The sequence below is a fragment of the Lycorma delicatula genome, chromosome 3 (assembly GCF_047948215.1).
Source record: "Lycorma delicatula isolate Av1 chromosome 3, ASM4794821v1, whole genome shotgun sequence".
NCBI lineage: Eukaryota > Metazoa > Arthropoda > Insecta > Hemiptera > Fulgoridae > Lycorma > Lycorma delicatula.
In genome coordinates this window covers 180,543,332-180,559,330 of record NC_134457.1, presented here as the reverse complement: position 1 = coordinate 180,559,330, position 15,999 = coordinate 180,543,332, and the positions used below count along the sequence as shown (strand labels likewise).

The 15,999-nt window shown below is 29.7% G+C and overlaps 1 protein-coding gene across 1 annotated transcript in view; it reads right to left on the bottom strand.

The window, feature by feature from the left end:
• The window catches only part of LOC142322256 (N-acetylneuraminate lyase-like), a 28,604-nt gene extending 13,553 nt beyond the window's left edge, over positions 1-15,051 (bottom strand). Inside the window, exons 1-4 of the mRNA XM_075361131.1 lie at positions 14,798-15,051; positions 12,363-12,418; positions 8,632-8,705; positions 5,949-6,094 (exon numbers count right to left, since the gene is read on the bottom strand). Of these exons, the coding sequence (XP_075217246.1) occupies positions 5,949-6,094; positions 8,632-8,705; positions 12,363-12,418; positions 14,798-14,800 (279 nt within the window). The 5' untranslated portion in view covers positions 14,801-15,051. The remainder of the gene's footprint in view (positions 1-5,948; positions 6,095-8,631; positions 8,706-12,362; positions 12,419-14,797) is intronic.
• Positions 15,052-15,999: the final 948 nt, after the last annotated feature.

The window sequence follows — 15,999 nt, the reverse complement described above, 5'->3', positions numbered from 1 at the left end:
CCTGTAAATGTTAGCAATTGTTCTTCTATCTCTGTATTTGAACCCTAATTTTTTTAAATGCTAAACATTTTATTCCAGTTTACGTTATCGAATGCCTTTTCTAGATCTATAAATGCCAAGTATGTTGGTTTGTTTTTCTTTAATCTTCCTTCCACTATTAATCTGAGACCTAAAATTGCTTCCCTTGTCCCTATACTTTTCCTGAAACCTAATTGGTCTTCTCCTAACACTTCTTCTACTCTCCTCTCAATTCTTCTGTATAGAATTCTAGTTAAGATTTTTTATGCATGACTAGTTAAACTAATTGTTGTGTACTCTTCACATTTATCTGCCCCTGCTTTCTTTGGTATCATGACTATAACACTTTTTTTGATGTCTGATGGAACTTCCCCTTTTTCATAAATATTACACACCAGTTTGTATAATCTATCAATCGCTTCCTCACCTGCACTGCACAGTAATTCTACAGGTATTCCGTCTATTCCAGGAGCCTTTCTGCCATTTAAATCTTTTAATGCTCTCTTAAATTCAGATCTCAGTATTGTTTCTCCCATTTCATCCTCCTCAACTTCCTCTTCTTCCTCTATAACACCATTTTCTAATTCATTTCCTCCGTATAACTCTTCAATATATTCCACCCATCTATCAACTTTATCTTTCGTATTGTATATTGGTGTACCATCTTTGTTTAACACATTATTAGATTTTATTTTATGTACCCCGAAATTTTCCTTAACTTTCCTGTATGCTCCGTCTATTTTACCAATGTTCATTTCTCTTTCCACTTCTGAACACTTTTCTTTAATCCACTCTTCTTTCGCCAGTTTGCACTTCCTGTTTATAGCATTTCTTAATTGCCGATAGTTCCTTTTACTTTCTTCATCACTAGCATTCATATATTTTCTACGTTCATCCATCAGCTGCAATATATCGTCTGAAACCCAAGGTTTTCTACCAGTTCTCTTTATTCCGCCTAAGTTTGCTTCTGCTGATTTAAGAATTTCCTTTTTAACATTCTCCCATTCTTCTTCTACATTTTCTACCTTAACTTTTTTACTCAGACCTCTTGCGATGTCCTCCTCAAAAATCTTCTTTACCTCCTCTTCCTCAAGCTTCTCTAAATTCCACCGATTCATCTGACACCTTTTCTTCAGGTTTTTAAACCCCAATCTACATTTCATTATCACCAAATTATGTTCGCTATCAATGTCTGCTCCAGGGTAAGTTTTGCAGTCAACAAGTTGATTTCTAAATCTTTGCTTAACCATGATATAATCTATCTGATACCTTGCAGTATCGCCTGGCTTTTTCCTAGTGTATATTCTTCTATTATGATTTTTAAATTGGGTTTTGGCAATTACTAAATTATACTTCGTGCAAAACTCTATAAGTCGGTCCCCTCTTTCATTCCTTTTGCCCAGCCCGTATTCACCCACTATATTTCCTTCCTTGCCTTTTCCAATGCTTGCATTCCAATCTCCAACTATTATTAAATTTTCATCTCCTTTTACGTGTTTAATTGCTTCATCAATCTGTTCGTATCCACACTCTACCTCATCATCATCATGGGCGCTTGTAGGCATATAGACGTTAACAATCGTTGTCGATTTAGGTTTTGATTTTATCCTTACTACGATGATTCGATCGCTATGCATTTTGAAATACTCTAAACTCTTCCCTATCTTCTTTTCATTACGAATCCTACTCCTGCCTGCCCATTATTTGAAGCTGAGTTAATTATTCTAAAATCACCTGACCAAAAGTTGCCTTCCTCTTCCTACCGAACCTTACTAATTGCTACTACATCTACATTTATCCTATCCATTTCCCTCTTTAAATTTTCTAACCTACCAACCTTTTTTAAACTTCTAACATTCCACGCTCCGACTCGTAGAATATTATTTTTTAATTTTCTGGTGACTCCTTCCTTAGTAGTCCCCACCCGGAGATCGGAACAGGGGACTAGTTTACCTCCGGAATATTTTACCAAGGAAGGCGCTTCCATCATTGCTATATGAAAATGCAGAGAGCTACATTTTCTTGGAAAAAAAAGCAGCTGTAGTTTTCCATTGCTTTCAGCTGCGCAGTACTCAGAGGACTGAGTGATGTTGATATGGCCGTTTAAGTCGTCCTGACTTACGCCCTTAACAACTACTGAAAGAGCTGCTGCCCTCTTTCAGGAATCATTCCTTAGTCTGGCTCTCAACAGATACCTCTACGATATGGTTGCACCTTCGGTCCAGCTATTCTGTATCACTGAGCACTCAAGCCCCCTCACCAATGGCCAGGTCTCATGATTCATAGAGGAGGTTGAATTGAATTAAATTTATCAAAATATTAATATAAAAACAATGCCAGTAGTATTTCATAGTATCAGAGTAAACACATGGTGTGCACTGCATTCATGCAATCTTGGATTATGCATCTTGGTTATAAGGGAAAAATGAAGTTTCCCTTTTAAATAAAATGTTCCCAACATTTTTACTCGTTTATATTAAAATAATTTTAGAAATCATCAAGCTTGTCAAAAAGTCATGGGGAATTAAAATTAGCCAGTTGTGTTCCAAATAATTAAATCCTGATAAGAAGCATAAGCCAATATTAACCTTCATTATTGATTATGCCAGACAAAATAACAGTTTATTACAGACATTTCTTTTCAAATTCAATTGTTTAATGGCTAAAGGTTATCCATAATATAGTCCAAAGGGAGAGTTTGAATTGGATACCTCCAGTGGCAGCTCATGTTTAGGGACTGTGGAACTGCAGCACCCCTTATTTCCACTTGATAATATCGATAACATTTAATTTAATTAGTCCTTTTTTCTTTAATTCTTTCTTTATACTTGTACAACATATAATCCTCAAGCTGAATGTCAGCAGCCATCCCCCAGTTTATGAAAAAGATACAGAAAACTTTGTGTGGCACTGTGCATTTCACAGTTCTAGCAACATAGTGTTTGGTTGTGCTCATGCACACATAGGACGCTACACATGAGACTGCGATGGAGAGAGCACTGTCGCTCCTGCAGTGCCGACCTTGGCATGCTGCTAGTAAAAGGTAGTTGTTTTTTACTCTGTGTGTGTATGAAATGTTCCTTGTTCATTCACTTTCTATTTTATTCAGTAGAAGGAATATGAAAGTGGTTTAGTTGTTTTTCAGTAGTGATCAGTAGGTAGCAGAAAGCAAGGGCTCTTTTTTGCCAAATCTGTCCAAAAACAAAATGGAAGGGTGAAACAGAAGGTAATTAGTAAAAAGTAATTATGTATTTGTTTCTATGTACGTAGAAATTTAAATTAAGCACCATTGGACTATAGTGTTTTTAAGTGGACATTTTATTAAGTTATTATCTAATAATACTAAAAAATATTACCTTTATTGAAATTTTATTATTTATTCGGTTAAATCGAGTATGGTTTTTAAGCAGAATGAGATTAAAAACCATGTACCATATTCTTGAATGTGATAAAGTGTAGAATTAGATTATTATCCTGCTTCCAGCTATTCTATTTGATTCATTTTTTTTTCAGTTCCTTTATTTTACAGAAAACTTTAACCAGGCCTTGAAAAGGCCCAGAAAAAAAATTTTCTGGAGCAGCACCCCCACTAATTTTAGCTACAAGTCGCCATTGGATACCTCTGTAATTTCTTAAGCAGCATGGCATGTCTCTGTATTGGACTGTACGGTTATCTTTGTTCTCGAGCATGAAAATGTTTTTTCAGTTTCCATGTGTTGGATGTCATTCACAAATGGTGACACCATATCACCGTTAACTGATATCTATTCAGGAGCCACTAGCATAGCATCTCGGCCTCCTCCAGAAGTTCTGAGTTCGAATCCCAATTTGTTACTACCAGTGATGAAATGTTTTACGTACTATCGGTATCTCTAACTTTCTTAATCATCTTTTCATGACTAGATTACTCTTTCATAAATTGCACATCAGTTCATCCAAACTGTCGTCCAAGAATTGAAATGAATCTGAAAGCAACCAAAGCTTCTTTTCAGATTTGCCCAGGGTTTCTGATTTTCTTACCCAGGGTTTTTCTCTATCCTTCTCCATCTTTTTTAATGTTATCGACAAAACTCTCTCACTAATGTTAGCTATATAATCAACTACCTTGTTCTTCAGCATGCCCAAAGCCGGAACGACATGGTGTGAATAACATCCCTCCATATTGGGAAATAAACTGAAATATGTGTAATACATTTACAGTTAATATTGCAGTCTTCACATGCAGTACAGAAAATCTTTGACGCTTGTGTGAGAATGACATCGTACACGTTCTCATGTTGAATACATCCCCAGATATTGCAATTCTCACCAAATCTGTTTTCATTTACCTAAATCATAATTAATTTTAACAATATTCGTGTTCATGCATTAGAACAACTCAGTAGAAACTTTTCAATCACAATGTCATCCTTATTCGTTTTTCGAACTTTTCCTTCTGTTTTTTTATACTCATTGAAGATAATCAAATGGACCATTTGGTCCCATTATTATTTTTATTATTTAGTCCCCATCGCCAATAACTCCATTAATAAAATTCAGAAAAGAACTGGCATCACTTTTATCAACATAGTTTTTCATAGAATTACTTAATATTTGACTGAAAGGAGGGAGGTGTATATATGTTTGGTAAGCGAGTACTCACCAAATAGTACTACATAACACTATACCCCCTACGGGTACTGCACCAATCATGTAAGGCTTCACTATCAGTATTAGACTATAATTAACCATTACAATACTTGATCATTGATCTCGAGCAAGATCACTAGTAGATTCATCTGTTGAAGTTGACAGTGTCTGTAAGCTATAGCCTGGATTATCAATGTGGAATTTAGCGTCATCAGGAGATCCATTTATAAATTAGAGTGGAATAAGTAAGACCAAATATTAAACTAATGCCTCTGGTGAGAGATAAGCAATTAAAAATGGCATACTTTACAATGTAAAGTAACTACATTTCTGTCCTCTGACTGGGCAGTTCAAACCTCCTGCCGTATCCGACTACTCCCTTTCACCTCTTGGTGAGGTGATAAATGTTGATCAGATACAAAGGGGATGCAAAAAAATAGTGATTTATAAAACTATTGGCTACTGTGGCACAATTACTTTCAGAAAAATTTATTACAGAAAATATCAATTTATATTTTCTTACAATTTTATTTTGCCTTCAGAATTTCCTAATTCTTCATTTCAAATATGAAACTTTCTTTCAATTAATTCTGACAAGTTTTTGACAGTGTAAAGCCTGCTAAAAGTAGTAAGAAGACCCTTACCTACTGCTTACCCTTACCTGGCAGAGCAATTAATAAAACTATTCTACCTTCCTACCTACCTATTCATAAAACCTAGCTATTTTGCTAGCACAGAAATGTTTATCTCATAACATTGAAGCCTATCCTGGCTCTAGAAATTTCAATTGTTCACTACCCTGAAAATGGTTCCCTTCACAAATTTCTTTGAGTAGGTTAATGAAAAAAAAATTCATAGTAGAGTAGGTTATTGAAAAATTCATGTTAACAAATCCAGATTATAACAGTCTTCCACTGTTTCTTATTAGTGTTAGCTCTCAGAAAAGCAGTATATATGAGAAAGTATTGCCATGCAATGGAATTAGACCTTTATTCTCAACAATTTCAAATCTATGCTAATTTAACTTTTAAAAACTGTAAATCAGTTGTAATAAAGTAAAATGTCTAGTCTGGTCTTAAATCCTAATGATGAATCTGTTAATCAATGTCAGTGGACAAGGTATATTTAAATCAATTAAAGTTAGTATCTGTGTCTAGGTCTGCAAGCATTACAGAATAGCTGACCACCATATAAACCAACGACCACCACCCTAACATATAAATCACTTACCCTACCAAGTCTCTAATAAAATAGTACAGTAACCTTAGTTAACAGATAAAAATTAAAGTTTTATTTCCTACCAATTCTTGAACTTCTTTTAAACTTGTTCCACCAACTTGAATCATAACAATCATATTCCATATTTTAGCCACCTTTATCCATTCCTCCGCTACTAATTTTCTTTCTTCTACAGTCATACTAACACCCTCACCAGCTGTTCCATTTACTAAAAAATGTACAAAAAAAATCATTATTTATTTATTCTCTAACAACATGCTACACCAAACTTCCAGTAACATTTTTTATATGAAGAATGAATTTTGTAACAATGCCTGACCCTAGGACTTGAACCCAGAACATTTCCCTAATCTTTCATTCTGGATTACAATTTTGTAAAAACTTCCATATTTTTCATAATATGATGTTACAAGTCTATAAACTGAAGATTACAATTTTAGAATTTTTAAAAATTAGTAAAATAATTTGTGTTTTTCTCCACTAACTTTAGTTATTGTAGGTTTCGTTAGTTTTTTTTTTTTTTTTTAAGTAACACTCAATTAGTCATACATAAGAGATGAATGTAGTATGTGAAAAAATGCCATGCCTGACCATGATTCAAGCCGAAATCTTTCAGATGAAAAGCAGTATTGCTACTACTCAGCTATGAAACAGCATTTCTCAACAGTATTAATTTGTTGCTTTAAATTATCTGTCCCATTCTTTCTTATGATAGTAATATATGTAAGCATCTCAGGTACAAGAGGCACAAGATCAAAGGTGCTCGTTTTACAACAGTAATACTGTTCTCTTTACACCCACTCTCTATGGCAATCGCTTGTAGAGATGAATACCACCTTATTTTGATTAGCTTGGCGCATTGTGATGTGTAACAGCATATTTGGCTCAATGAAGAAGACACCTCTTCACCTCTCATTTTTTCTAGTAATCTGACACAAGATAGATCTTATTTTTGAGAATGGCTGTGTCATCTTTGAGTGAGATAATTAGTGTCTCATATTACAACTTTTATACAGATTGTACCACTGATAAAATGTGATTATTACAAAATTAGATTAGTCATCATACATAATTAAATTTAACATCAAACTTAAACACATCACAACCAAAAAATGGAAAAAGTACATTTCTGATATGACAACAAAACTGAATTTTTAAGCTTTTTCTTGTATATAAGTTTAAAATAAAAATGATAATAGATTTAAAGGTCAATAAGAGGTTACAAGTTGTTTTACTTTTAAAAACTGAAACTTAATATGTTTTAGTAGTTGTAATTAAATAATTAGGGAGCATTATGTACTTTCTTTAGCTCTAAGTAATGATAAGAAATCAAGCTTTGAGTGGTTAATATCTTACTGCATGTGATAATAAGTACTAAAAGCTTTAACAAACATTTAGTGTAATTAAACTATAACAATTAAAAAACGATAAGATAGTGAATATACATTATTTATAATTAACTGTATGTGTAATTAAGATCACGTTTAACTGCTTCTCAAAGTTAACAAAAGTTATTTATTACAGCAATATTTAATTAAAAATATTATTTACCTAATAATAACTCAATGTATTTAAATTTAAAAATCATATGTACTTTGGAAACAGCATCTTTGCAGACACAGAACATAGAAACTGAGGTGTATTTAAGATTAATTTTTATTGTTATATTTGCAATTACAATACTTTCATTGTTTAGAATAATACAAGCGACTGCTCATAATGAACATAGCCTTATATGATATGATATAAAAATGTAATTTTTAATAATAGGTGTTCTTTTTACAAAATGATATGTATCTTAACAGTAGACTTATTAGTGGACGGTGTTCACAGATAACTTTTGACAAGAAATAACATTTTTCTCTTAAAAGAGAAGTAATATATTTATTAAGTAATTCCTAAACTGAACCATCAATTGCTAAAGAAATTTATTACACATAATTTTTCATACCAAATTAGAATAGCGCAAATTAAGTACAGTAGTTATTGTATGTGATAAAATATATTAATAGTTTATTAAGTAATAATAATGTACGTGAATTTCATTTATATTGTACCTACACAAGAAAATTTATCAGTTATGAACAGATTTTTATAATGAAAACCAGTTGAACTTTTTTTAATTTGCTCAAAATTTAATTCTCTTAAAATGTTGTTATTGACATTGTTAACAATGTTACTTCAAACTTTAAAAAAATATATTTGTTTACTTCATATATAAAAAAGTATTTTTTGCAGTTGTTAATTTAGTTTTATAAAATAAATTTTGGATAACAAAGGAGATACAGCTTTGAGACCCTATTATTCAAATTATTAAATAAAATTACATACAAATCATCAAATTTGTCAAACCTGGCATCCACATAACTATTAAGGATATTTATAAATATTTACATTGGATAAATGTAAACATTTCTGCAACCATAACTGTAAAACAAAATATTTTTTCACATCTTGATTTCCTCATAGGACATTGTATGCTTCATTAATTCATGTTAATAATATACCAACAACAATTTCTGATATACTTCAGGCTCCTTCAGATTTTCTATTCTCAATAACTTATGTCCAACAACAGAAATTTTATCTTAAGTAGGGAAAATTGTCTTTTTCTAACTAATGATTAGTTTATGTCTAAATGTGTTTTTTAATAAGTATTTGAATAGATTTTTTATTATTCAGAAATAATAAATATAGAGTATCTTATATATAAAAATATATATTATTTTAACTTTTAATTATTACCTAAAACAGCAATTATTCCTGCTTTTGCAAGGTAATCAGCATATTTTGGAATTACATCAATATTTACAGCACCGCTATAGAAAAAAGGATACACATTAAAAACTTAATGCAGAAAGACTTAAATTTATCTAATAAAATCTTTTACAAAATTATGATAAAAATAATATATATAAAATCAAGCAGTGTATGTATATGTATAAAATACAAATTTATCAGAAGCTTGATTCTGAAGTTAGAGAAGTCCACTTTTTTCAGAATAACCTTTAACAGTTTTATTCTACATTATGAACATATTACTATCTTTGTTTCAACTGAAAAAAAACCATAAATAAATTAATTAAAAAAGTGACTTCAATTTCAAAGTTCCACAAACACACATACACTTAAAAATATTTTATTACACGATGTTTCATGTGAGATCTACATTTTTTTCAGCTACTTATAACCAAATTGCTTTTAAAGGTCAGCTGACACTACAAAAGATGAACAGACTGAACAGTTAGTTGTCTTCTCTTAAAGAGAAATCAGAAGTTGATTTGCTCTTTACATGTTTATTTCATTTTTATTCTTTAATTACTAATAATTCTTTTAAGTTGATAACAAAAGCTAGTTTTAATGATCAATTCTATGTTAATAATACCAAACTTTTAAAGGTATAAAATAGAATTAATTGCCCAAAGAAAATAAAAATAAAGTTACTCCATTAATAGTAAAGCATTTTCTGTTATGGGTGGACAAGTTTGGATATTTTAAGGTGGTACAAAAACTTAATAGAATATGGTAATACTGAAGATTTTAAAACTATCAGTGATTATTAGTGATGATAAAAATGGTAATACAAATGTGATTATCTGTTACCAGATTATGTGATGGATGGGAAAGATAATGTGATGGATGGAATTGTTTAAACATTTTCATAACCTTTTTATTTAAATGAAAAACTTTTAAATTCATTAAATTCTGCTGATTGTATTCATAAAAGAAATACTCAAGAGTCCTTTGACTGTAATACTTTTATTTAAAAAAAAATACACAACCAAATGTTAGTTGTCAAGATGGCAAGTGATAAAAAACCTTACAATATTTATACATGAAATGTATAAATATTTTTACTACAACACTTATATACAAATGTAATTTATACTTTTTATAAAAATACAAATCTTAGTCTTTGGTTTTCCTGAATTAATTATTTGTAAAAGTGGACACATCAGGTTCGAAGCTGAATCCAATATACAATTTGAATTAATAATCAGCTAGATCAGTAAAACATGGTTCTTGTCACTTTACTCTGAAACCATTATGTTTTATGCTACATTATTATTTTGTCTTTTTCGATAAGTTTCTTATTCTGTTTTTTTAATATCTTTATCATCAAATATAAATCAGTAGTATATATTAGGATATTTCATTACTATACTTTATGATAATACTGGGTGATTCAAAAAGGACTTCACAACTTTAAAAGCATAAAAAAATTTATTGAGATAACTTACAGATTCAGTTGAGATCTCATTTCATAGCAAAACAAATCAACTTTTGACTAATGGAGTTCATTAGTAACAAATGCGGCCTCCATTGCTGTCACCAGTGTTGTTATTAATGAGCACATTTACTGGTGCGCAATGTGTTTGCTGTATGTTTTTTTTCGCAACTTGCAGTTCAAAGTAATTTTTATAGAGTACAGTAGGGAGCCTCCTAGTAGGCATACTATTTATGCTTGTCACCAAACGAAGTGTAAATAATTATTATTGATGATAAAAATAAAGTGTAAATAAGGTCACATGTTGTTCTTCCAGGAGGTATCTGTAAATTGTATTGTTTATCTGAACATGCTTCAAAATTTTCTAATTCTTCAGTTAGATAATGATGACGAAGATGTATGCCATTGCTATCAGGAGGATGGGACACCACCTCACTGCCGCCTAGAAAACTGAGATTTTCTTGATACTCAATTCCCAGGTTAGTGGATTGGTCGTGAAAGTCAAGTTGCGTGACCACAATGTTCCCCAGATTTGACTCCGGTAGATTTTTATTTATGGGGTTTCATTAAAGATCAGGTTTATTTACTACCTTTACCTGCTAATCTTGTTCAGCTAAGGCTTCAAAATAATGCTACAGCTGCAGAGGTAATGGCTGACTTGCTGGCTAGTCTGGAATGAAATCAACTTCAAATGGGATGTACATAGCATTACAAAAGGAAGCCATATCAAACCAAAGTGAATGTTAGGTGACAAATTTGATGTGCTCTTCTATGAAATGAGACCTCAACTGAATCTGTAAGTTATCTCAATAAAGTTTTATATACTTTTAAAGTTATGAAGTCCTTTTTGCAAATAATATCTACACATACTTTTTGTACACAATACTCAACTCTGCATAAATGTAATGCAGTGTCAAAGATGAAATGAATATGTCCTATTTACCACTAGAGTGGACACATTTGCTAATTATTTCATAATTACAAATGATCAATTCACCAACATTAAAACAACCTTGACATTTTACATACACACAAAAGGACCGTTTCTTACATATGAACCCCGTGACTTATACTAACACATTAATAATATACTGAATGGATACAACTCAAATTCAGCACAATTTTCTGCTACATTATAAATATGTCTGCTACTTGCTTAACTAAAAAAAAGCCCATTAATAACATTATTTTATCAGCTAATTCCATGGTGAGAATGAGAACCAGTCAACAATGAAGATTGACACAAGAGCAAGCGAAAACATTATAAGTTTTTAAAATTGAATATTTGTTTGGTTTGTCATTTAGAAACTCCATAGCTTTAAATGCATTCATAAACTTATTAAGATATCAATAGAATAAAAACCCACAGAACAAGTTGAGTGTTTTCAGTTTTTACGCCATCTTCTGCAGAAATTAAAAATTAATTAGAACATTTACATTATCACATAACCACTATATATATATTATAATTATTTACTATATATATAAAGTTTTATTTACTATGTAGTAGTTATATTTACTATGTATATATTTAGTTATATATTATGGTTATTATTTAAGTGACCACTATATATTTTTGAAATTATGAAAAATTCCTGTTATAAATTATACTGTTTGATAAATTAATAAACTTGGGTTGAAAATGAATATGATCCCTCATTCACAACTTTATTTCATTTCTTACAGTTCTACCAACTATTAATAGCTGTTAAATGGGTGAGACAAACTAATAACAAAATTTCTTAAATTTAGTGACCAGAAGGTATTTTACGTAAGTGGTTTTAGCAGATAATTTATATCTATTCCACATTCTTTACATAGAAGTACAATAAATCACTATGAAATATTTGGAGTCCAGTAAAACAATCTTCTTCTACTTTTCTGAACTTTCTAGAATTTGGATTTAAAAATAAATATTTCAGATCGCTATAAAACGACAAAGAAAATATCATTCAGAAATCAATTTTTCCCAAATGTAACTGGGAACCAGTTTCTTAAACAAGGTTCGTTCTTTTTTAAAAATTATTATATGTTCTTTTGGTTTTCAGGATGCTTCTTTTGAGATATAGCAAGAGTAGCAGAACTATGAAGTTGTAAGATAAAATACAATTTATCATCTTTACCAAGACTATGAAATTACAAAAAATATTTTTTTAAATATTTAATTATAACATAAATAAGCCAAAAGTTATACAGTACAGAACAATAAGAATAATAAACAACTTACTGAAAAGTGTTAAATTATTACCTGTCTTTATAGAATGGAGTAAACACAGGTACCAAAGGACCTTTGAAATTTAGTTTCTGTAAATAAAATTGGTAAAACTTAAAAAAGTGAATTAAATTTTGTAAATAATAATAACTATAATGATGTACAAGTAAATTAGATTATGGTTACTCAGTTAATTTAATTTTTTAAATTACATGCATACATACAATGAATTATTTATTATCAAAGTGCAGAATATTTTATTATCCAGAATAATTTATTATCCTAACAGCAGAATATGGTTTTTTAGCACAATTAAGTATCTACAATATATTCTCTTGGAACAATGAATAGATGTATAGAATATCTAATTACTTGAAGGAGAACAAACCCAATAGCAATTCCTCTTTTAATCCATTCATTCTCGCTGGCACCCTGTAACAACTGCCATTAGATAATGAAGGTAAATGAATTTTTTTTAGCAAGTGAAAAAATTTTAATATTTTTACTTAATAAAATACACTATGAAACCACTACAGCAATAAAAAAACCCGCTATGATGACATATAAAATGATAGAATTGACTTTATTTTATCAAAATACAAAGATTTTAGCATCGGTAATGAATGTATTGATAACAATTCCCAATTAACATTGTGTATTATTTCTCGTCTAAAACTTAAACAGATGAAAAATGTTGAAAAGGTAAAATAAATAAGTAGGACATGGTATTACTTAACAACAGGAATAAAAAAAATTAATAGTTTAAATTATCTACGATTATCAGTTATACTTTTAAGATGTAAAAAAAATAGATTTCAGCACAAAAAACAGAGACATTGCATTATGATTTCATTATTTTCACTTTATTACAAAGAAAGCTGCATTTGTTTTGTGAGCATTAATCACACTGTCATTTGTACCAACCCTGGTTAACAATCTGAATGAATATACATAGCATTAATTATTGGTTAAGTATAAAAGAACACAGATGCATCTTGGTAGATGTTTAAATTTTATTTATTGCTTATTTCTATTATTCTACATCCATGCAATGATCAACAATTTTATATAAATGATCAACCTATATAAAAATAGACTATCAAGAGCAACTAAAATGAAACTCTATTAAGGTCTGTGTCTGTTTTTTAATAGAGAATGGCAAGGAGAATATGGAGGGAAATGATCTACAACAAAAGAAGAAAGGGAAGACCACAAAATAAATGGATGGACTTGAGGACACTTGGTGTTTTCAATTGGAATTGAAAACACCAATTGAGATATATGGCAGGGCTATGTTCAGGAGGCCAGGGGTCACATCCTGTAGCACCTACAAGTACATAAATAAGATAAAAATAGACTTTAAAAATAGTAAAAATAGAAACATAGCTTATTCAAAAATAAATGAACAGTACAGTCTCAATAATAATTAGTATCTCATGAATATCTTAGGTCATTTAAACTCCACAAACAACCTGATTTTTACTTTGATAGATAACACAAAGAAAGGTAAATGCCCTTCTTACAAAATAATGAGTTAAATGATTTATATAACTTTGGGATTTTTCCAATTAAGGAGAGTCAAGTGCAGTAATGGATGCTTAACTCAGATAAAATTAAAATGGTTTCTGAGTGGGATTAAAACTTGATATAACAATCAATACTAATTTACTGGCCTTTAATAAGTACACTTAAAAAAAAAATAATGCTCGACAAGTAAAAAACTTATTCTTTTATTTTTAAAATGTGGTAATTACCTCATTGCAGCAAAAATTACATAAAAACGCATTCCATTATTTAACCAATGTTATTCAAGTATGACAACCAAGCTAACATATAAAAAAAGGTTAAGAGAGACTGTAAACCATGAAATAGAAACAAGAAAATTTGGTTCTTTGCTAAATATTTGTAGAATATTAACACAAAAATATTTACTGTTAACAAACATATTAAGCAGAAGTAAATATAATCTGGACAAGCCATGTAGCGCAGATTTGAATAGTCAGAAAAAATTTTGTAATTAAATAAACCATTGAAAAAGCCCTTTTTGTAAATTCAAATTTTAAAGCCCTGCTCATCTATATATCTTTACAATGTGTGTTAAGCAGTGTGACTATTAACTGAAATATTAACACTGTGATTACATAATTTCTATTATTTTCACAATATAGAACAGCATAATTTCATCAGAAATCATTTAAATTTATAAGGAAAATTAATTAAATCTGAATTTTTCTTTATGTATTGTTACTAGCTGTAACTAAACTGTTAAACATAAACAAGACTAGATATTAAATCTTTTCCTGTAATCTGAAGGATCTGTTCTTAAATTTTAAAAAAATCCTTCAGAATCTTGGCACAAATTATCTGAGAATTCTGTTTTAAAAGGTAAACTATATTTTTAAAGGAAAAGATAAATGTTCATCACCCACAAGAAGTTTATAATCGATTTTTTTTAAATCAAACTATCTCACCATTTTTAATCAATAAAATTAAAAATTAAGAGGTGTATCAAAAAACTCAGCTGCAAACACAAACACAACACAACTTAAAGTAATTAAAAATGATTGTTTATTATTAGCAATCGAAGTTTATAATCCCTTTCTAATGAACAGACAAGTTTGTTTAATATGAATAAATAAATTAATAATCTATTTAAAGTGCTGAGGAGATAAAAATTTCTTAATGCACATAGATTAATCATCAAAAATACAAAACACACAAAGTGAGTTACTAAACAGAAAAGTAAATACAACTTAAATGTAATCTGCTTAGTTAAAGAATGACAGCAGCTGTTCATAACTGATAATACAACAGTGATAACATGACCTATGTTATAAGTCAAATTGAATTTTTACATGATAACTACACGTAACAAATACTATCATTATATTCCATTAACAGATAACAGTTGAGTCAAATAACTTTCTGACTTCCTTTACTGTAATAATCTTGAAAACCATGTATAATATTTTCTTTCTAATTGAAATATGGCTTTTCCTAATAATTTTAGTTATTTAATCCTAAGCAACAAATTTCTTAATATAAACCTTTACTTTTTTTTTTAATAGTAATTAAAAAATAATACTTCTACAGATTCCAAAAAATTGTTATTTTAAAAATTTCTCTTTCTTATTCAAAATAAATTTATTTCAGACATTTTGATTATAGGTTTGTCCTAACCTATAAGCAAAAGGTTCCGTTAAGAAAATGGTTTGTTTATATAGACACCATCAGTTGAATTGCATACTGATTTTTCAAAACATCACATTTTATTTTTTTAGTGTTCTTACTTTCATCTAAATACATTTGGTGAGTTTTGCTGATGAAATAATATTGCATACTCTAATTTGTGCAGTGTACAAATATATCAACTTGAATAACATGTTTAAGAATTATGTTCACTGGCATACTACAATTTTACCCTTATTTTATGCATCTGCCAGCAATTTTCACACAACCATTTGAACAAAGTTATTTTACACTTAAATTTATATCACATCAATCACCGGCTGTCATTTCAGAAATACAGATCAAAGAAAAATAACACTGATGCTATGTTCAGTTTTTAACAAAACAAACTACGCAAAGATTTTATAAAATCAATCTAAAAGAATTATAATAAATTGATATATACTTCCCCTTAAGAACATATGCACAGATTCTCCACAGAGCA